The sequence below is a fragment of the Halyomorpha halys genome, unplaced genomic scaffold, assembly GCF_000696795.3.
Source record: "Halyomorpha halys isolate HHAL.00 unplaced genomic scaffold, Hhal_1.1 Scaffold726.1, whole genome shotgun sequence".
Lineage (NCBI taxonomy): Eukaryota > Metazoa > Arthropoda > Insecta > Hemiptera > Pentatomidae > Halyomorpha > Halyomorpha halys.
Genome location: NW_027116696.1, coordinates 442115 through 467076, shown reverse-complemented (window position 1 = coordinate 467076; position 24962 = coordinate 442115). Strand labels below are relative to the sequence as shown.

Genomic DNA, 24962 nt, shown 5'->3' with positions numbered 1-24962 from the left:
CAACCCTGACCATCTTCCTATATATCAATTTTTACGGTCAACTACATATACATACATCAATAAAATAATTGTAATTTTTCATTCTTGTTAACTAATTAAGTAAAAATATGTTGCGAGCCTAACACAACTTTCAATTACAATTCTACTAGGGATGAAATTAATCTTAGAGCTTTTCAAAACAGCAATTTCTTTATTAGTCAGCATGGCAAAAATTTACTTCTTCTTACTGTATAACAACCATGGAAACATAAAAACACTTATTTTCTCATTTAGTTAATTATAAACTTCTTTCATATTTTAAATGTATCCATTGTTCATAAATATATCTCATTCTGTCGCTATATGCTGTTTTTAATGTTTTTTATCTTTTAAAAATTCAAATTTTTTAAGTGTAACTGAAGATTTCTGAACTTATTTCACTATTTCAGATTCTATGATATATTTCTTATAAGAAAGCTACCAATATATTGGAGAATATTAATATTAATATTATTAAGTGATCATTGGCGGAAATAAACTAGTAAAAATAAATAATTTCTAGAAATACTCGGTAAAATCTCACATAATGAATTTTTGAGGTAACGATCTGGGAAATTTCAGAAGAGCTGCTTTATTTCATCAGTATCCACATGGTATGGTAATTTTTCCAAGTTGTTTTAATTTGTAGAGATGCTGAGGTTAAAAAACATTAGATACCTATATCAATATGGTTACCTAGCATTACTTTTGTCCTAGTTTTGCCATTTCGTACCTTGATTTTTTCCTCCTAAAGTTTCTAAAATGGGTTACTGCTGCAAACACAGTGTCTTTAGTTTGGAGTGGTTTGTATTGTTTGTGCTACATTTTTACTTTTTATCTATGTTTAATTTCTTTTTTAAGGGGACAAAGGCTGGTTAGTTCATCTTGATATTTAATTGGCCCAGGGGTAAAATGATCTGAGTCACATTTTATACTTTTTGTTTTATTCTATAAAGCATTATAACCTACCTCTATCTCTTCCAAAGTATTGCATATTTGTTTCTTTTAATACCAATTTAAAAAATGAATAAAAATCTTTCATTAAACAGATAGCACTGAGAGTTCAAATGAAAAAAAAAATGAACTTTGTTTTCACCATTCTTTCTCCACTTATAAGTAAATAAAATGAAATTGTTGAAGGTTGCTAGAACTATGATCAAAATGTATTCTATCACTTTAATATATAACCTAAAATTATAAATATAATTTACTTTGTTTTTTAAATAGAATGAAAATTCAGGTTTTAATTTTCATCTAATATTTTTTTAAAGTTTTGATCCTCACAATTTACTGGCCTTTATATTTGTTCTACTAAGACCTCTGTTGAATAAACATTAATTTTAATTTTAACAGTTTTCAGTTAAATGATAAAAGATCAAATTATTTATTATTTGAGTTGAATTTTTTTTTTATTTGATGGAGACTTATTATTATTTTAAAATTTATAATTTGTTGCAGTATTGATTAATTCACAGTGTTGATCTTGTGCCTTACTGAGCCATCTGCCCATCCATCTTCACTGCCATTAGATATGCTACATGTAAATGATGTTTCTTATTTCTTAGTGATTTTATATACATAGTCTAATAGTAATATATTTACTTGTTAAATAGATATGTTTTTAATTATGAGAATGTTTCATTGTGATTTATAAAATGTTGATATACCAGAATGATCTGTAAATAAAACTCAGTATATCAATGTTGTTTTATAATTGTTGTGTATGTGCTGTTGTTACTTTGACAATGAAAATATGTGCCATAAATTATAATCAACGTATGACTTAAAATAAAAATTTGTACAATTTTGTAATTTTATATAAAATTAGGATAAACAGTCTTGCTTATAGAATTGAATTAATTTGTATATTTATTGCAAATTATTAAAATAGATATAGGTGTGAATAAGATAAATTTGTGAACTAATTCTTATTTACAATACAAGTAGCTTTATGTTCTGTTTATATAATTTAATAAATGTTGTTTATTAAATATATCCTGTGTTACATATGTGTATTTACTATACATTTTATAATATCCTTTTACTTAATATTAATTACTAACTCTTAATTCTGAGTTAACTCATAAATGATCTAAAGTCTAGGCATTAGTTCTTCCTGAATATATTCACAGCATAAAATACTGATGAAATTGTGAATTTTTAAGAGTTAGTAATTTAGTTTTTATTTGGCAAATGGTATATAAGAAAGTTGTATCCTCTTAAGTTAAAAGTTAAAATAATGAGATAGATGTTCTTAACTGATTGAAAAAAAAATTTAATTAATTTAATTTGCTAAACAGGTAAACTAAGGTAAATTAGGAAAAGAAAATTTGGCTTCAGAATGGTAGGTAAAATGAAGCTGAAGGATAAGTATTAAAATGATAAGAATCCTGATGAACCTCCTTACAAAGCAGAAGGTTATTGAAATAAAGATATTTTAATTAAATTAACTGAAGTTAATAAACTAAATAATAAAGTTAATACGAAATGAATATGAGGTTTATTTACTTTTTCCTTGAAAATAAATTTTATTTCCACATTTATCACACAAGCTCAAGTAAAAGTTTATACATATATTTCCGGATCATTTTCATTTCTTTAACTTCCATAATGTATGTCAAGTTAATATTAATCTTCACTCGTTTTTAGAATAAATATTGTTTATTATTCATTTTAGTGAGACTTTCCAATTGAGACTTTCTGGTGACAGATTAACTAAGAAGATTTTCAACAGGTTTCAATAAAGTAGCTCATTGCAAAATTTTAATATTTCTCTTTTGCAAAAGTATGACTGTTTATGTGCTCACATACACATGCACGCCTAAACACACACTCACTCCGTTTTGCGAGAATTGGTTATCTGGACCTCAAATATTTTCTTAAAAAACCCTAATTTGATATTTTTCACGATAACAATACTGCAAACTGATCTGTGTGTGTGATGCCTTTCAGTTGACATGACTAGCTCCATAAAATTGTTTCTAGTGTTTTCAACATTAATTCTATAAAAACAATTTAGCATTGACAAAATGGCAATTTTCAGTAAACTGCTACATTTTTTTACTTCTGCAACAGAAAAATAATAAAATTTTACGATAAATATTATTAAAAGTACTTTTCTGAAGACTGTTGTAAGTAAAGTAATTAGATTTGATGACTAAAAAATTTGAGAAATTAGTATAGGAAAGTATTGCTACTGTGAATAATGTAAAAATCTTTGTTCTCAAATGAGTGAGGATTAATTTCAACCCAGCGTATGGTGCTAGTAAAAGTTGTATGGACGTCAGCTCTTCACCAGTTTTGTTTTTTTAGTATCTTCTGGCTGTCCCAGGAACCCAATCTCTTTTTATCACCTAATCTCTCTATCATATTATATATCACTGTTTTGCTTGAACAGAGGCACATCTAACAGATAAGTTTTTTTAACTTTGTGTTTGAGGCATTTTATAGATTTTACTATAGACTAAGTTCATTTGAAACAACTCTAATAGCTTTAAGAATGTCTGTAGGATGCATACAATAAAGTAAGTAACTACAGCAAGACCCTTCTATACTCTTGGCGAGTTTTAATAATTTGCACTCATAGCAAGTTATAAAAATCTGCACACTCCAAAATTCCTCATTGTTTTAATTTAAGATTATCAAAGAAAAGCTAAACCTCAATTTTAAAATGATTATTTTTCGGGTCTAGGGGATCATACAATTTGAAGTTTTTAAGCAAATAAATAAGAACATGTTTTCCCTCCTGTCGTTCTTACATTTGGTAAGGTTGATTATTGTGATAGTTTCCTGTCAAGGCGTTTAAATATGAGTTATACATTGCAGTTAACGCAACTGTTAGTCTATCAGCATTTTTTGTACCATCTATCAACTATAACACCTGACCCAGTGCAACATTACTGTCGCAACAATAAAACTAATAATAGTGACAATGAATGTTCTCATGACTGTAACTATCAAACAGTTTCACCAAGGTAGTGGTTGCATCTTTTGCTGAAATAACAGAAACTACACGATAATTTATTATCAAGGTACATTAAACATTTAATAGTTAATATGACAGTTGCTTCATTGTCATTATTTCTACTATCAACAATCATGCCAGAGCTAGTGCGACAGCGCAATCATGACTAACGATGATAGTTGCAGTTATAACAACATCACTGATTCTCCAAGAGTGGGTAACGTAGCTGTACTCATCAGGTAAAGCGGCTAGTTTTTGGTCGGGAGAATTGGCAGCACAGGGAATTAGACAGATCCTTTTCTTGTATATTAACCCAGTGATATTAAACATTTACTTTAGTCCTCTCTTTAGTATAGTTAAGAATAGCTTATATGAGATAGCATTTCACCTATAAACAATTAGATGCAACTGCCCTTTACCCATATTATTTCAGAAGAGACCCGGAATGGAATGAAGTTTTTATTTTAATAAGAAAAGTAGAAATCAACTGAAATAGATCTTTTCTTTGCAACAACTAGTACACTCGAAATAAATGATACACAAGCTGAAAAATGTCCTAGAAGAGGTTAATTGCATTGCATTAACTAGGAGATGATGGTGTTACTATTTAATATAAATGAATTCTAATTCTAAATTGAGAAATTTTTATGAAAATTAAATATTATTACCATGGGACCCAGTTTAAGAAACATTGCCTTTTCATTAAATATTCGAGAATAATCTATTAGAACAGTTCAATACTAGATAACAGGATTTGCTCCAGCTTAACTTTTTTTTTACCTTTATACCTTAATCCTTTTTTATGTTTTATTTTGTTGTTTTGCTTTATCATGTGATATCTACAAAATATATATATTTTTAAATATAATCTTTTCACCTTCTTGAGACTAGTTGTAGTTGTTTTAAAAAAAAATAATATGCATCAAGTTATGACTCAAAATCAATACACTCTTTATTATTTCTTCAAAAGTCCAACAACCTGGTCAATCAGGCCAACCTCAAGGACAATCCCAAATACTATTCTACAACTCACATCAATAATTTAAAAACATTTTGCTGGCTATTCCACCCAGGACATCAATTTCTGTCAAATCACTCTATTTTGTCACTTCCCAATTTAACTCCAAATCACAGATCAACTTAACTCCATTATCACAATATTATTTTCTATTCTATTCTTCCTGGATTGACCGGGACATTGGACTTTTGAAGAAATATTAAAGTGTTTTGAGACTTAATTTGAATACAAATTAATTTATTTTAGCAAATAAATATTTTTCATTGTACTAGTTGTTTGCAAATACCTATACATATATATATATATATATATATATATATATATATATTCTATAAATTAAAACAACATTCCATTACTAGTAATAGTGCATTTATTTGTTCCAAAAACAATTCTGATCACCTCAATTACCATAATCATAATATTTGTGTTAATCCAAGAAATTTGTATTATTCCAAAATATTAAATATATAGATAGAATAGGAAATAAAAATAAGATACATTTAATGTCTTAAGCACACTTATATTAAAGACTTTGTGATAACACAAAAGTTAATACAGAATATCAATTGAAATTTTCAACAATCCTATTAAGTGATGGTGCTTAAAATGAACATTAAAAATCCTTTAAAACATACCACCTCATCAATCATGTACATAATTTAAATCAAAATTATGATTATGAAATGATAGAAGGTCAATATCAAAACAAAAATAAATAACAAAACATCTCAAAATAGCTGATAAAAACATTCATGTCATTTAATCGATAATGTTTCAATAATTTAAGTATAATGAATGATTTATATGCAATAAATAACTTTATATAATTTTTATGAACAGAGATATAAAATTCATTAATTGAATAATAATACATTTAATATTTCTTTTTTTATATAATCTTAAATAATATTTTAACATGCTATGATTTGCAGACACAACATCAAAAGCTACAGCTTATATAGAAATTAAAAAGATTAACAGATTCTGAATAAAATATCACAAAAGGCCAATATCTTTATAGTTGATAAAAATATTATAAAATAATAAGATAAATAATATTACTTGCAGGTAGCCAATTTTAGAACTTAAAGTAAAATTGTTCGATATTATTTCATGCATAAATAATAAATATACACTTCTCAATGGTAACAAAAGTTGTTACAGTAAATCACAATTAAAATTGAACTAACTAACACAATGAGGGAATGTTAACAGGGTAAAGGGAAAATAAATATGTACACCAACAAGAGAAAAGAAGTTGTTACATTCTATCATATATCATATAATATCGGGTCGGATTAACATTAAATTTGTACTAATTTATAAGCCTTTTCATTCACATGATAGGTCATCTCACTGAACAGATAGAATTAATAAACAATCATAATATATGATAAAACTAAACAAGAAAAACATAAATATTAGTAATAACCTAAAACATAAATATAAAATAATAACTAAGGTCTTTATTTCCTCGCTTGGTGGCCCATTTGGTTTGTATACACAACATATATAAAACAGTTAAAGCTAACTCTCAGTCTAAGAACACTGCACAACTAACAGAACTACAGGCGATGTTACAAACCTTATACTAAATAGATAAAGAGGAAACATATAAAGTGTATACACTTAGGTTAGTAGCACGAGTTAATTGCTCAATCCTTAAAATGGTTCTAGTGGGCACACTTAATAATTACATTATATCTTTGACTAGGACAACATCAAAAGTCACATCTCTTCTTTCAACTTAGAACTCCATAATTCCCATTCCCCATTTTTTTCTTCTTCCCAGTCAACCTTTTGGGTAAGTTCTTTAAATTGAAAAATGAAAGTAACAAAACAACAAAAATAAATTATATACAGAGATAATAAAATGAACATAATACGCCAATAGGGGCAAGCTCAACAGCTACTAATACCTTGTCTCATAATATTACAAAGACCCATAACTAGGACTAATTAAACCCTCACTAGGCCTAAATGCAATGTAAGACTAGCACAATACAATCTGATTTTTTTATTCAAAAATCTCAAAAGCTAAAACCTTAGATTAAACTGCACACTACAAGTTTTCAATAAAAACTTACTTGGAATGTAAATGTAAAAATATTTCTATATTTTATCCAAAATTCTAACGAAGCCCATAGGCGGTTAAAAAAAAATATCACATTTTGGTACTTTTTTACTTCCATTAAAAAAAAAAAAAATCTTAAAATAAATCTAACTAAGTGTCCGGTTCTTTTCTATAACAATTTCTATAAAACATTTTTGTCGGTGGTAATTTAGATGTCTGAAACTTTATTACCCTCTTTTATAACATTATTTCACCTTAGAAAAAGTGTTTACCAAAACATACCAAGAATATTTTTATGTATATAAGATATCATGAGTAATCTAAAAATTGTATATCTTAACTGTAAGCATTAAAATACTGAGAATATTGTAGTGTGCAAAGTAAAAGGTTTGAAGCCAGCCTTGAATAACTTACACATAAATATATATGAACAAGTGATTAACAACTTATCGATTAAAGGCGAAACTAAATAAAACATGCAAAGCAGGGCTCTGCATCACTCATCACATTCAACAATTATCAATGTAACAAAAATAAAATATTAAAACTTCAATGTTAAACTCACAAAAACAAAAATCCACTAAAAATTACTGTTAGCTTTCTAAGAATATCAACAAATATGCACAGTTCATATGCAATAAGCAAAATATAAAAAATAACTAATAAAATTAATAAACAATAACAATTATAAATTTCATGCAAATAAATATCATTTTTGCTTACATTCATTAAATTATATTACTGAAAACTAACCATATAATTTGTTACAAACATTTGTATGGTTCAGACACAACACCAATGAATGATATATACTATAATACTAGCAGATAAAATAAATAAAATTAAAGAAATCAAGAGAGGTGAAAGAGTCAATTTGAGAGATAAGGTATTATGCTGTTCCAAAGCCATAGACTTCAAGAACCCTGATTTCGAAGTCCCGTCCTTGACAGAGTGGTGGGTTGTTAAATGTCAAGCAGCGGTCAGTTTTTCCAAACCGGATATTTTCATCCATCCAAATTGCTTGGCCATCCCTAAGGAATATTAATAAATTTATCAACAAAGACAAAAAAAAAAAAAAAATGAGCAAGTTATTAAATCAGTAATAATTATATTTTATCCCTCAGAATAATTTTACATATTTATCAAAAATAAAAAATACACTTTTGGAATGCTGATAATAAAACAATGTAATTATAATAATTGTCTTCATGGTTCATACATAGACACAAATACAGCTAATAGAAAATATCAACACTAAAAGGAATGCCATAATTACAAACAAGTAATTATAAAATAAAATTGATTTAAATGAATTTTCTTTATTTCCTGAAATAACCATCATTTCTTATTCCCCTTAACTATAGTTGGAATAGTCATCAATTTAGACTCTTCACTGTATAAAGTCTACATTAAAGTAATAAAAAATTGAAGTGAAATAACTGTTAGTTTTCTCCTCTTGGGCTTTTGTACTATGTACACTACAAAAAAGCCATGAAAAGAGAGCAAAATTAATTTTTGTTTAAGGAAAAAAAAAAAAGGTATCATTCAAACATATAATAATGTTCTAGTAAACAGGCTAAAAATTGAAGGGATATCGTAACTTGATTTTAGTAGTTTATAGTTTTATAAAATCTTTCTATTATATTGTATCATATCAAAAAAATGTAATTTATAAATTTATATATGTCCGATCATGGATTGATCAGTATGCTGTGTAATGTAGCAACTTGGGCAGCATGCTTGAATAAATTTCTTTCTCTGTGTTGAAATCCTGTTTACTCCTAATGATTGGTTTTGGACTTACAACACTATTTATATATTATACATTTCTGTTCACCCGATTCTCCACCAATTTTAACTTACTCAAAACTTGAATTCTTTTCTTATTTTATTTTTCTACTGTTCATGGATTCATGGATGAATTGATATCATTTCTTTCCTTCATAGTGGTATGAGTAATAGAGCCACTAAATTTAAAAATCATCTGAGCTGTCCATACTCTCATTCCTATGAATAGACAAATCTTATTTTACTTTATTTATTCTATTTGTGCCTATGCTGGTCTCTCATTATGAAATTTCAACAAATTAATTTGCACAGTATTAATTAGTGATGACACCACAATAAGCTACATAACGAAGTTCATAACAATTCAAAAAGTAGTTGCGAAACAACAACGGAAAAATATCTATGTAAGATGTTATATAAGCTGATGTTAACCCAACATTACTCAGGATGCATCAAAGTATATATTGAATACTACTGAGCTAATACAACATAACAGGATGTATATATTACCCTTTTTCTTTTACTAGTATTCAAATTTAGCCCTGTTTGTGGGTTGGTAGAGGAGGGAGATGAGAAAACATGTAATGGAGGCTATAGTTAGAATCAGGTTAGATCCATGCTTAATTTGTGCACCATCTCGAAAACAGCTACTTTTTGGGTTGTTAAAATACAGGACCCAGTGTGTTTTAAAGGTTATTGATGTACTCATTGAAATATATAAAATTTTAAATAAATTAGAGTTTTGAAACCTCACATTTTTTTCAACAACTGTTACAACAAAGTTCATAGAAAACATTAAAGAGTTAAAATTGAGATATATTACTTCATGAAATTTCCTTTCTTTTAATACCTCATTAATCAAAATCCATTGCTCTTGAAAGCTAGAAAAGGGACCGAAGAATAAAAACAATCGTGCCTTCATTTTATAAAAATTATGTTGTTAGTCATTTAAAAAAATAAGTAATACTTTTATGAAATTAATTGAACCTTGAAGAAAACTAATTCCCATTTCGCTATTTCTATTGATATTTTATTTGGTATACTGTTCCCTTTTATTTTATAGGCAACATCCATATAACATTATAATTGAGTTGTTTATTTCCAAAGTGAACCCTAATGATCATTAATGAATTTTCCCTATTCAATTAGCAAAGAAGGTTGATATATGGTCCTTATTGGAAAGAAAAAATAGTGAATGTTTTGGATTCCACTACTGGACTGACTACATAGAAAAAAAAAGGCTAATCAAAATTTTTTTAAAAAGATGAATTTGTTTTATCGATCACACAAAAACCTTACTGTTTTTAAAAATATTTTTACAATCTAAAAAAAAAGCACCCAAGAAACAAACAACTGCATGTGGATAAACCAGAAAATCAGGTCCATGTTTGGAAAGAAAATAAGGATTTATGTTGAACTTTATCCTGGTTAGAGGCATGGTTTTCAATGAAACCAAGTTGTAATTTTAGAACAAAATAAAATAATGTTTAAGGCCAGTTTTGGAAATGAACACATGGTTTGTTTTAGAAAAAAAAAACACACTGTCAGATTTCTAAAGTGTTTTTCAATGGAAATAAATGTGAAATATACGAGACAAAAAAATTAGTGGTGGCGGCACATGTGTAGAAAGTAGTGGGCAGAGAGAGAAAAAAGTCATGTTGTTCATTAATTATTTAATTTATGAACTTAATGCTGAGCCTGGTGTGTAGTTGGTGTCTGTTGTGCTGAGGTTAGATGCAAAACTAAGAATTTAGAAGCTTTCTCTCTCTCTCCCTCCCTCCCTAAATTAAAAGCTGAAATGGAAGGTTTAAAATTGGAGATGAAATCTATGAATGAAGTTTCATTTTAAAAAAAGAATTAGGCTTGCAAAATTTGAAACAACCTTGGGGAGGATTAGATAATGAAGATGATGTTGAGACTGAACAAACTGCAGGCAGTTCAGTGCATTAATTTAAAATGAAACTTGATCATTTCAAATTTAAATATCACATATAAAAAAAAATAAAATATTTCTTATTAAGACACCAACAATAAATCTTACCCTCCACCTATGGTGATCATCTTAGTGTCAGCAGCCATGAACAACTCCGCAGCATGGTGAACAGACTTTCCATCATCCATACCAACCCAAGGATACTTGGCTCGCTCTGGATACAGTGAAAACAAAAAGGTTTCTCCGGTGCCAAAGTATGCATTTCGATTTCCCCTCTCATCTTTCTGATTTCTCTCAACCCAGCGTGATGAGCAGTAAGCTCCAAACACCTGTTTAATAAAAAGGATTTAGATTCTCACTTCTGCAAACACAAATTCCTTTTGAAATTCATTAAAATATATATATCTGACATCGTAAGGGACAGCACCTGAATAAAACAGCTACATGATTTGAATTAAAACAAGAAGTAAATAAAATAATCATTATTAACACACAATTTTGATCCAAATATTCTCTCAACTTTTATTTTCAGAAACTCTCTGATGTTTCGGCCCTCAGGCCATTCTCAAGTAGATAAACTATACAAATTTTTGTTTTTATATTTATTACTTTGTTTCCTTAATAACATACTGATATTTTTGGCTATATCTTAAATATTGATGTCATGTTCTTTTTCTGCAGGCTAATTGCCCATATCATATCTTTAAAATAAATTAAATATTAAAATCATATCATAACAGTTTTAAATTGATTATTTACTTAATAACTTTTTATATCTTAAATTTAAAACTTTTTCACACAAATTAAATCTCCTTTAAATTTTATTTGCTAATAACTTATCATTTCTTTAATCCATAATTAATATATTTTTATTATAGATGTATTTTTTTACATTCATATACCCCCTCACCTTTATTTTTTCACATATGCACTCACCTACACATGATTTTATATGTATATATACTATATATACATCTGTAAAATTCAAGGATTTGAACATTTATCTATTTAGCAACTTTTTTCAAATAATTACATATTTATTTTACCGAAATTTCAGAATAATGGATAAGTCCTTTAGAATCTGATTTGAAATTTACTGTATAATTTATATTTTCTGAAATGTAAATTGATTCTAATATATTTTCTAAGATTACTATTTTCTTTATTACATTTTCAAAATCAAAATCATGTTTATTTTGAACAACATGTCGTACTAATGCTGTTTTCTTGGGGCCCTTTTTCATATCATTCCCATGTTGATACATCCTATCTTATATATAATGTTTAGTTTCACCAATATATATGGCTGGACAATTAATGCATAGAATATTTCTATACTAATTCAGATTGATATTTACTATCTATTGGATCTTCTGGTCTACTATAATTTTTTAATTTATTAGTTGGTTTGAAACATAATGAAATTTCTCCAATATCATAATCCTTAAAAGACCTTTTTATCCCTTCTGGCCTTTTATATCCTTTTATATTATATACAACTATAATATTTTTTATTTTCTTCTGCCAAAATGTTGGCCATCCGATGGGTAGACATTTATCTGTATGCCTGTCTGGTTTGGTTATGAATGACTTAATAAAAAAAGCAATTGCATTAAACATGTATAGGTGAGTGCATATGTGAAAAAAAAAGGAGAGGGGGTATATGAATGTAAAAAAATATATATATAATAAAAATATAGTAATTATGGATTTAAGAAATGATAAGTTATAAGCAAATAAATAAAAATTGAATGTTAATTAAATTGTACTAAATGTAAAAAAAATAGTTTTAATGATAAGGTGATAACAGAGTCCTAACCTATTGAAGGTAGGTTCTATTATAAATAATGTTTGTAAGTGGAAAAAGATAAGATTATTTGTGTGAAAAAGTTTTAAATTTAAGATATAAAAAGTTATGTAAGTAAACAATCAATTTAAAAACATTATTTGAAACTGTTATATTATTTTAATATTTAATTTATTTTAAAAATATGACATGGGCAATTAGCCTGCAGAAAAGATTTTAAAGAACATGACATCAATATTTAAGTTATACCCAAAAATATCAGTATGTTATTAAGGAAACAACATAATTAATATAAAAACAAAACTTTTTATAGGTTATCTCCTTGAGAATGGCCTGAGGACGGAAATATTGGAGAGTTTCTGAAAATAAAAGTTGAGAGAATATTTAGATCAAAATTGTGTGTGTTAATAATAAAATAAACCACTCTCAAACAATCTTTATAATAAATCATTATTCTAAAATAATAATCAGAATTGCAAAGAAAATATCTCAGATAAAAATTCATACTTTCCTCTCCCCATTCATCTCAAAATATAATAACTTCAAAAAAAAAAAATAAACAAATGAGAAATAATAATTACTTTTAGATATCACAAAGAAGATAAATGGCACCAAAAAGGTTAAACTCTAGATGGTAAAATACTCGTGCTTGGCTCGTAGCACTTTTTACTGTTAGGTGAATATGTAGAAATTATTAAATTAAACACATTGATAAAAAAATTTGATTTAGAACTAAATAGAGGTGATATAGAGTTGCCATAAACTGAGCAAAATCAGTTTAAGGCAACTATCCAGAAAGGTAAAAGTTAGGATTCACAAGATTCTCCTTCTCAATATGCAGTCAAGCTATTCTTAATATAGAAACAGTAACATCTGAAGGTTTTAAGTATTACTTAAACAAATAAAAAATGTTACTTTATAGAATATATCTCAAATATAATCAAAACACTCGAATATATTGTCACTTAAGCTGGAATATCTTGTAATTCTCAAAGGAATCAACAAAACAATATTAATACTTTAAAACATTGATACATCATTTCAGAGACATTTTGTCTCAAACATTGTTTTGCAGAACATCATTATAATTTTTTATAACTTCAAAATTCTTACGAAATGTCTCACAAGTTTGGACAACCACAACCCCGCCCCAACCACCTCCAAACTCTCAGAACATGCCCTGATGCTTAATGACTCTTCTGATTTTGACCATACCACTATTCCTAACTACCAAAAAAGGCTCGTCTAAGAATCAATTTGCATATACCTCGAATCCCTTCCCGTTAACCAAAAAATTGATAAAAACTGTAACATTTTTTTATTGTTCGTCACTTTTGCTGGTCATTTTTATTCAAACTAATTATCATCACCAAATAGTTTCATTATCCTTTTTTAACTTTTTTAGTTATCATTTTATCACTACTTATATTATTTTACTTATCTCAATACTTTATTACTTTTTTTTTTTTTTTTTAACCTCATATTTATTAGTCTTTACATTTCATCACTTTATTTTTAACCTTATATTTAATTGCCTTGACATACTTCACTTGACTTTTAACCTCTATACTATATTTTATTTTTTTGAAACAATATTTTATTCTCGAACATTTATTTATCCATTGTTTTAATTCATTTTAATGTATTGTATCAATATTGTCTTAACCGTATTATCCATCTGTATGTCTTCTTTTTTTTATGATTGTAAACTTTCATTTCACATTGTTTCAATCACCTTATTTCACTTCACATTGTTCCAATTAACTTATTTAACTTCACATTGTTTCAATAAACTTACACCACTTCACATTGATTCACAATTAACTTATTCCACTTCACATTGTTTCACAATTAATTTATTTCACTTTACATTGTTTCACAATTAACTTATTCCACTTCACATTGTTTCAATTAACTTATTCCACTTCACAATGTTTCAATTAACTTATTCCACTTCACATTGTTTCACAATTAATTTATTTCACTTCACATTGTTTCACAATTAACTTATTCCACTTCACATTGTTTCACAATTAACTTATTTCACTTCACATTGTTTCACAATTAACTTATTCCACTTCACATTGTTTCACAATTAATTTATTCCACTTCACATTGTTTCACAATTAATTTATTTCACTTTACATTGTTTCACAATTAACTTATTCCACTTCACATTGTTTCAATTAACTTATTTCACTTTGCTTTACTGGCCTTACATGTATCATTAACTATAACAGATCAACCAGTGCGACAGCAGTGCCAAAATTATCCCTTGACCATCACAGTCGCTGCGACAGTTATTGCTTTTTTAACAATAACTTATTATTTAGTAGATAAAATTAAAACAATATTAATACAAATACCAACATTCAAAAATAACATTTTACAAGTAGTAAAACAACAGCCGAATGTTGTGCAGTTCCAAGAGTAACTGAACAGAATGAGATTTTGGACCTCAGTTTTTTTCTTTTCTTTTCTTACGTCGGGCCAACCTCAGATTCAACATGAGTGATTAGCCTGTTGTTTTTCCTTACAGATTGTCAGTTGGCTTAATGAAATGATGTATCAAACTGATGGATATTAAACTGACTGGATATCCAAATAACCCTGTCAGTTTGTTGCATTCAAACCATTTTCCATACAGACATTAGAATAATGGAGACATTGCTGGATTCGGATGGATGGAGAGATCATGTATGGCCGGCCACCTTAAGACTTCATTCAACCTTCTCAAATAATTTATTCCAATCTAGTAAAAATATTAAATTTTAAAGAATTATTTTGAACAAATCATTAAACTGAGATGTGAATGTGATAAAAGTTAAACAGAAGGTGACAGCTGACTTTTGGGAAGATAATTAAATGTTTATTCAGTGAATCCTTACTTTTTATAAGATAGGCAGCTGGCTAAATTAAGGGCCAAGTTACAGGGTTGATAGTTGTGGATATGAAGCCAATTTAAAACAAGCCTGAAAGCCAAATTATATCCAGGTGAAAGAGGGTTGTGGGGACGAGGCCTCTGAGGTATGATTCGATGGTAAGTGAAGGAAATTGGTCACTGAATGCATACCTGAAAACACTGGAAGGGTTCAGAAGGAACAAATGGTATAATACATAAAAATAATGAAATTAAGTACTCTATAAATATTTTCATTAAGGGAACCAAATTGTGTTCAAGAGAATAATTAAGATTAATAATATGAAACCACTAATTGTGGCTTCAATTAACAAATATTTGTGTAATAAACAAAGATTTTATTAATTCAAAGGTTAAATTTTAGAACAATATCTGAGTAAACCAACTTTTGAAGTAAATATGTACCTTAATCATAGATATTCAAAAAGAAACAGATATGCTATTCTAAGGTAACACCAATTAAACTTTAAAAGAATGAAAATGTGCTTAGATATTTTAGTGATTTATTACCTCATTGTTACAAGTCTTGATCATAAGTAGAGTTGGTTCATGTTGTTCAACCCTGATATAAAATGTTGTCAGTGAGCAACCATGTTCCTCAGTAGTATAAAGTAGCACTGGCTGGTACATGGTAATGCGCATTGGTAGCCAAGACCACAGTGTGAACAACTGCAACCCAATTTCATATTAGAAATATCAAGTGAGCTTTGACTGTGATATGATCAGTTCTCTCCCACAGGGTAACCATTAATGAAATTAAAAAGAATCAAAACAAAAAGCACCATGAATTTCCCAAGATTTATTTGTTAAGTATAATTAAGTCGACTTTATTGCATCTTCCACCATGAATTAGTAGTAACTATAAAAATATTAATAATCAGTACATTATTTATACTTTAGTTTAAACATTTAAAGTTACACTGTTATATCTCATTAAATCTATAATTTTGTTTTAATCTGTATATATAGCCTAAACAATATTATCCTTATGTTATTCTTACTAGTTTAAGTTTTTGAATTGTATTGTGTTCCGCTGTTTTAAGGTTCAGTGAAATTATATATATTCAACTGTGGATAAACATAATTGACAGAGAGAAAAAGAGAATAGGAGAACTTGTATAAAATGTCAAAATAGTCCAGAGGTCAAAGTGAAATGACCTAACCAACCTTCCACATCGATTCAGATGTGAACAGATCAACTCATGAAAGTGTGGTACTAAAAATTCTCAACTGAATTGAAATTATCCCAAACCTCAGATATGTTTACATTGTTGTTATTTATTGTTTAAATAAAAAAAGTACTTGATACTCTCATTAAATTGAGAGAATCAAAGTTAGTTGATAATTTTACCTCAATAAAGTTAATTTACAACCTAATTATTACCAGGTAATAATTGGAGCTGTTAGAATGCATACAATTATTTTTACTGATTTATTAAGAGACCGCACAACTGATTTACTAAGAGACAAAACTTAGCAACCTCCTAAAAAGTTTTATTAACAGATCCTCATAATAGCCTTTGTGGGAATCAATAACTTTAATCTCCTTATCCTATAGATAATCAAACTATTTTAACTGGAGTAGGAGGATCAAGTTTTTATTCCATGGAGCTGCCAAGAAATAAAAGTCAACCACCTCCATCAGAATCAAACTAGTGCTGCTGCAGTTATGAGATTGCTAAGGTGAGGCCTCAGCTTCCTCGGCTACAGATGACTTCTCTCCTTCTAAAACTCCTATCACTTTAGATTCTTGAGAATCTGAACAACTCATAAGAAGAAGAAGAAACATTTGGAGGTTCGATTTTAAGTATATGAACATCCTTTAAAGGATTAGATTTAAATCATAATACCATTCCTATTCAAATAGAGAGTAAAGCCTTGTGTCATGAGAGGAACGTCCCATGGTGAGCTCTCTATGTGACTTCAACTGTACCAATAGTAGAATCTAACTGCCCCAATGACAAGCAGCAACAGATTCTAGGACAGCTCCATCCAGGAAGTTCTTTAAAATCAAAGATCATATTTAATGGGTAGCGGATGAAGAAAAGTGAGATCTACTATCAGGCCAGGAGGGTCCTTTAACAAAATTTTTGGAATGTGGGAGATGGAGGAAAATTAACAAGAAAAGTGGTGATCATCTCCAACCAAGGAAGAGAGTGCAGAAATGTTCTCATCTTGGAGAGAAGTTGTAGGAGATGAATTCAACTTTACAAATTTAACCTCCACAATTTTATTGAAGTTTTGTAATTGTTGTGTTACAAACAGTGTTATGTTATAGTTCAATAAATGTAATAGGAATCAATGTAAATAGGAAATCAATTGAAGGATCAGGGGAAATGATCAATCCATTTTTTTTTTTCGTTGACGACCTCTTTCTTGTTCTCAGGCTTGAGAGAATCCCAGAAATCCTATCAGCCCCGTCTTTGGTTTATTGTTGAACATGAAATTGACCTTTCTCTTTCCTTAATCTGCTTATCATAAGAAATTCTTATGCCTCCCTACCTACTGATTGGTATTCCAAACATATTAAACCGACTTCTTAACTATTTTTCCTATCATCCTAATCACAAAAAAATCAATGTAGCAGTAATCCTTATCCTCCAATCCTTTTTCTACCCGACCCTCAATACCACTAGACCAACATACAATGTATTAAACAGATCTTACTTGACAGCAACTTCCCAACTAACATGGCACATTAACTCTTTGACTCAACCCTGTAACTCCAGTCCCTCCTTTCCTCAATCTACTTCAGCTCTTTTTACAGTACAGGTCCTTTTCTTGTATTCCCATTCTCTCTGAAAATATACAAAAATCCTAACAATCTGCAATCATTATATTACACCTTAGCCTGAAATCCCACAACAAACTTTCCTCCCTTTTTTCCAACTTAAAACATCGTGTAACTCTTCAACACCGCTCCAATGTAGTGTACAGGACACTGTTCTATCCCAGTTGTAATTATTCATTCATCAGAGTAATCAAAATCCACCTCAAAATCATATTTTCCAACACAAAACTTCCATCAACTCCTGTAACCTGCCTGCCTCCAAACTTTCACCCTCAACCGTTCTTTTAACTTTGACCAAACATCAATTTTTGCTACTGTCTCTAACCATTAAAAACAGATTATTTTGGAATCCATACATGCATTGATAGCATTATAATTACTGTTCTTTTATTATTTAAATCTTAGATAAAATAAAAACACTTTTGTACCTCTCTCAGAGTTTGTAATTTTTTTTATCTACATTGTATTATCTCTATTGTATTAATTGTTTCAATTTGATTTGATCAATTTCATCTCTTACTATACATCATCCTTTTTATGTTACTTTTCTTATATTATAATTTATTTTTATTAATTAATTAAGTATTTATGTATATTATCATTTAATATCTACTTGTATCTCCTATTATTATCATACTTTATTATACTTTTATATTTATAATATATTTTAATTTAACTTCACTTCAAAATGTAACCATCAAATCTCCTCCAATCCTTTGGCTTTCTCCCTTGACAAAAGGTATAACCTGATTAGTTCTTTATTTTCCATCATTTTGTCCCTTGTAATATTTACTCTTATTTTATTTCCTTTATTCTCAGTCTTTTAGTTTGTACTATATTTGTTTTATTTTTCAACTAGTTATTACTCCAACTGTTTATCTTATGTCTAATATTTATTACTCTTAATAAACTTATCATTGTATAAAGTATAAAGTTCTATTTTCTTTAATTTACTCATCTCATTTTTATATAATTTTTCACATCATCTTTTAGTCTCATTTTACAATATTTTCAGCTTATGTATCTTGTTAATAGCCTTAATGAATCTCAGTAACATGAAAGGTGAGGCAAAACATTGACGTTTAATAAACAGTTTTGTACTAGTTGAGCTTCTTGACCATATCCAGACCATCTTCCTTATATGAGTTATACACGATAAATCAATGATCCAATTCTTTTTTCTTTTTCTTCTTTTTAAATTTGGGTTATCAATGCCATCATATTACTTTCTTAACCATTTTTATCCAATAGCCAAATTTCAAACCAGGTTTAACCTTTTATTCCTTCCTCCCAAGTTTCCCTTCTTAATAACTCTTTCCTTCATCATGATAAATCTAGTCTTAGGACGATGATGGGCTATATGTTCATGATATTCTTAAGGCCAAAATCCTATTTCAATCCCCTTCTCATAACCTTCCTTACCTGAATTATATTTTCATTGAAATTTCTAGAATATCCTCTTCTTTATTATACTGCATTATTAACTCCTCATCTCATGTTCCATTTGAAAATCTCTTGGAATCCTCCTTTGTCCAACTGATCTCTACCTGTTCCAATGCTATTATCTCAGATAATTTTTAACATAAATATGCTTTCTGAACTCACGAGATAAATCTTTGTCCACTAATCTAGTGCTGTTCCTTAATCTTTACCTCCTTCTTTATACTCCTACCCATCACAAGCAATTTTCTGACATCTGGTTAGACCTCCACAAAACTGACTTCCAAATGAAAATACTTTCTTCTTTACAGTATCACGTTCCTTTTCTTTGATCACCTAACTGAATCTAGACTTCATATGACCTATCCATCAAATCCTTTATTCTTAAAATATCATATCGGAGCTTAGACCCCACTTGTCATCACAATTATTTACCAGCTGATTATGTAACCTTCAAGTAACTCCGCAAAGAAACCCATTTCACTGTTCGATGTGCTAAATTCCTCCACATCCACTATGTCTTTACCAGTGCCCTAGATTCAAAAACCAAGAGGAAAATTATCTCTGCCAGAATCCAATAACCTCTGTTCACTTCCAATAAAGCCAAATGATCTTAACAATCACTTCATATCCTTTGCTCATAATTCTTCACCCACTCCAGATATTTAAGCATCAAGCTCATAACCATAAAACTTTTTCTTACACGTTTATTACATCCAACTAATCATTATAATAAAATCCCATAATACAGACTATGGACCTGACAACATCCCTAAAAAAAAAAATCCTCTTACTCAGTCCTCATGTCCGTACTCTATCATATCTACAATTTTTTTTATGGAAAAACTTTATATTCCCTTCTTCTCGGATAACCATTTTAGTTCAACTGTAAAATAAAACCTCAAATCATTCTTTACCTAATGATTTCTGTCCCATTTCTCTTCTCTTCAATCTTTCAAGACCACTGGAACAAAAATAACTTTCAAACTTCCTGGAACACTTTTTTCTCATTATTTCTCTCCAATCTGTCTATCAACCAGTATACTCTATGCAATTTGTTCTAAAAATAATCCCTGATTCCCTCTCCCTAAACCACCATCGAACACAGTTGACCAAAACATCCTCCCCACCAAACTCTAAAACCCTTCCTTATCTAACACTCAACACTATATCTATGCCCTTTTTTTTATCACCCCTCTTTGATTTCCTTCGATTTAAGACCTTAGTTTACTACCATAATACCCGTTCTCGGTCCTCAGATTTATATACAAGGGCTGAACTAACTACAGCTTTTGACGGATCTTTTATTATTAGACCCTCATCTCCTTCTTTTATCCATTGTTCCTTTCCACTTCCCACCTTTTTAATAATTTCCTTTTGATCCAGTCTCAAAAGAATTGTAAAGAGACCTTCTTTATCAATACTAAAAAGAAACTGATATACCATTCTTTGGAAGAAATAGAGATAGGTTAATTTATTGTATTGAATAAAACAAGACATACAAAATGTAACTTTAATTGTTTTCCCCCAGTTTCCTTCAATTGTTATATTACTATAAATAATATTGCAGCCATTTAAACCAAGAAGATAAATAATATATTTTTCTTATCTTCAATAAGCAAAAAAAAGAAAAGTTTTTTAAATTAGTTGTTCAATTCATCAAATGCCAACAGCTGACTATAAATTAGGTTTCAGTAAACTCATACATGATATTAATAAGAAAATTAGGGAAACTAATAAAATTAGGAGCACTAACATAGTATTATTCATATTATCATTAATATGAAATAATAAAAAGGAATGAAAGTATTATTAATACTTTTAAAAAGTTTTTTGTAAAACAAAAACAATTTGAAGACAGTGGAAATTGAAGGAAAATATTTCATCTTCAACAATAAGAAGCAATTAAATAATCTATTCTTGTTTTATTCCTTCATTACTTCCCAACAGACTATATTCAACATAGAAAAGAAGGGAAAAAATAGTATTGACACCAAATAACATGTATGAATTTTAAATTATGATTATATTTATCCAATAATATGTCCATTGTACATACTAAACAAAAAATAAATTAAAAAAAGTTGGTCATCAAGTTTACTTTTGTTTTTACAAACAGTATATAGTAATTACTCTAAAAAGGTAAAAACATGCATTAGGAGAAAACATAAGCAGCAATAATAATTTTTACAATTACTAGAAGAAATCTCAAAAGAAAGAATAACAGTATTAACCACTTGCTAGAAAACTACATGATAAGCCATTTCAAAATTAGATGAAAAACAATATGACATCTTCTTCATTTCTAATTCTTAAATAAAACATCAACTTCAGAGCACAAAGAGCTTAATATAGACCTGGCCAATGTTAAAAATACCTGTTGATTAAAACATGCTATTTCAAATATGTTTTCTTATCGACAAGGAATAATACAAATCCTCTTTAATTTTTGTAAAATATCTTATACTGTTGGTAGAGTTGGAGGCAAGGATTTATCTGGCAGAACAACACTTCCATAACGTGTAAAAAAACAAAATTTTCACAAGATGGAAATTTACATACAAGCAGTAACCATAGAGAGAATCTCAAAACATTATACTGAAACTATGGACCAAAACCCTCAAGATATATACGCCTAAGACTTACCAGATTAAACTACATGGCAAGAGGAGAAATGGTTGCAGTTTATTGGATATAAAATTAATTAACCAATGATGGATGGTATCCAAAATTTTATTCATTAGCTACCAATTTCTCTTTTAACTACTAGTGAAGGCTTTCAAAACTACAACAAAGAAAGGAAATCGAAAAACAAATTGCAAGCGGCTTCTCAACTGTGATATGAGTTGCTAGTAAACAGCATACTAATCAGTCAGAGATGAGAGAGCATTATTTGTGACAAGTCGAATACATTTACAATACTTTGATTCAGAGAGTTGACAGTACACAGCTAAGGTCTAATATAAATGATGGTGCAGTATTTTAAGTGACTCCACAATAATGGTTTCCACCATGCTCTGAAACTGGTTCTTTTCGACACCCAATCCCTCCAAAAAAATACTATTGGTAAGAGGGTAATAATAACTTAATTATACATGATAATACTAACAATGAGATGAACAAAATAAAACCTCTAATCGTTAGACCAGTAAACCAAATTATTTTTAAATTATAGGAATGATAGAGTCATATAATCTTGAATACAAATCAAATTTCATCACTCCTAAAGCTGCACTATAAAAATATTAATATAACTTAAAATTGAAATTCTACCAAATATAATAGACAGTAATTACTGCTCTAATTTCCATAAAATATCAGCAAACAACTTCTAAATAATGCAAAAGCCTTCTACATAAATATAAAAAAATACTGAATCCTATCTAATTTGGTTTCCATTATCTTGAAGGAATGAAAAGTATACCATTAAAGAATATCTTAAAAAATAATAATAATAAATTAAAGAAGGAAGTGTGAATGCTTGATTTTTACGTTTATTCAAAATGTCCAGTATTATATATGTAATAAAAGCCACATTTGTACAACCTCTCAGGGATACCATCAGATTAAACAATGGTAGGCAATAATTTGCAGCCAGACTTAAGGTAGTTCAATCCTAAAAGTTCTTTAGAGCTTTTCAAACATCAATTTTAGTACCATCTAAACAAGTAGAGATATGTAAATGTTGGGAAATGGCAACCCCATCACCCAGTCCAGAGGCTCCAGTCAAACAAACATGCCAAAATCAGTATAAGTTTTTAAAGAATGATGGCTCACTACAGTTTTAAAAGATATGGGCTCACTACAGTTCTACAGGATCTCATGATTCTATACAGACAGAGGAAGTATAATGAGATATTATTAAACATCAGTTATTTTCCCTGAATTCAAATGGGTAACCAACTCTTCTGCTACTACAACAGACTTAGTGTACCTCAGTTTTCAGGTAACATAACACAATGATCATGACATAGAGATAAAGAAACAGATAATGGCTCCCAATAAGTACTAATTTGGTAGTGACACTTCATTCAGATCCAACACAAAATCATAAAAGATAAAAATACATCTATAAAAACATTTATCTGACCAGTACTATTATAGGGATCAGAAATGTGAACTACATATAATAAAAACCAACTGGATCCAAAAATATTTTGATTTGGAACAATTAGGAAAGGCTTAAGTGACCAGAGGAAACAGGTGATTGGGAATATGGTCATGCCACTTGGTCCGACCTGATCTCTTTAAAGTGAATGTTTCCAAGGGTGCACAAGTTGAGATCATCCATCATTCTGCCTGATCTAAGAAGCATGAGAGATCAAATGGGAAAATTACTTACATCATATAACTACTTTTATCAAGTAGGTTCATTTGAATAAATTAATATATCAATCATTTTTCAAAAACAATATTTAATAAAATTACTAAAAATGAGCTTCTGTTTTATTTTTTATTATAATTTCTTAACAAGAACAAATGTTGCTGAAATAAATCTCTTTTTAGTTATTTTTTACTAACAAAGCACAGGAATTTTTAAGGAATCTGTTTATTACAAACAAGTTAATAATGAATTCTTTAATCTATATTTACTCAGTTTAAAATAAGGGTTGTCATATTTTTATTTGCAAAAACAATTTTCAGAAAATATTGAAATTGCAATAAAATGAATATGATGGCTAGATTTATATCCAATTCAAAACCAATTTCCAGAGATCAATATTTGTCTAAAGATTAGAATTAAAAAGGGAATGGTTCCAAATGTTAAATTGATGATTTTTATTTGAAAAAGAAATAAATATGTAAAGCAATCTATTAAGTGGTTTTGATCAGATTCCTTAAAAGAACGGATTGGCTCACTTCTAGTTAGCTCAGTCTGTAAGCACTGGGTGCATGCTTTTGGATGTAATTTTTAATCTGGATTTTAGTAGAAAATATGATTTTTGTTACATTAGCCATGGGTTACAAAAACCAACTGGGTTAAACCCTTCTCCAGCCTCCCTAAAGTGATACCTGCTACTTGATTGGTCTGAGCTAAAAATATGACAACAAATGTGCAGGGCTAACATCACCTCATATAATCATTGATTTAGTATATCCTCAGATATATAATATCAGATATAGATACAGTATATCCTCACCTCAGATATAGATACAGTATATCCTCACCTCAGATATAGATACAGTATATCCTCACCTCAGATATAGA

At 28.8% G+C, this 24962-nt stretch overlaps 2 protein-coding genes and 1 long non-coding RNA gene across 10 annotated transcripts in view; 1 reads left to right on the top strand and 2 right to left on the bottom strand.

The window, feature by feature from the left end:
* Positions 1–1613, top strand: part of LOC106685721 (collagen alpha-2(IV) chain) — a 109564-nt gene extending 107951 nt beyond the window's left edge. For 2 of the 3 annotated variants that reach the window (XM_067053432.1, XM_067053430.1), the window contains exon 32: positions 1477–1613. The gene's annotated coding sequence lies outside the window, so the exon portion shown is untranslated. Of the gene's footprint in view, positions 1–428; positions 567–1476 lie in introns of those variants that run through there. The other variant, XM_067053431.1, reaches the window with a different exon arrangement.
* Positions 1614–6341: 4728 nt separating this feature from the next.
* The window catches only part of sky (GTPase-activating protein skywalker), a 77375-nt gene continuing 58754 nt past the window's right edge, over positions 6342–24962 (bottom strand). For all 6 annotated transcript variants that reach the window (XM_014428540.3, XM_014428541.3, XM_014428542.3 and 3 more), the window contains 3 exons: positions 16033–16191; positions 10904–11124; positions 6342–8105 (listed from right to left, as the gene is read on the bottom strand). In XM_014428540.3, the coding sequence (XP_014284026.1) occupies positions 7964–8105; positions 10904–11124; positions 16033–16191 (522 nt within the window). In that variant the 3' untranslated portion in view covers positions 6342–7963. The remainder of the gene's footprint in view (positions 8106–10903; positions 11125–16032; positions 16192–24962) is intronic.
* The window catches only part of LOC136797281 (uncharacterized), an 8452-nt gene continuing 1740 nt past the window's right edge, over positions 18251–24962 (bottom strand). The window contains exon 2 of the long non-coding RNA XR_010845137.1: positions 18251–24950. This is a non-coding gene — a long non-coding RNA (uncharacterized lncRNA). The remainder of the gene's footprint in view (positions 24951–24962) is intronic.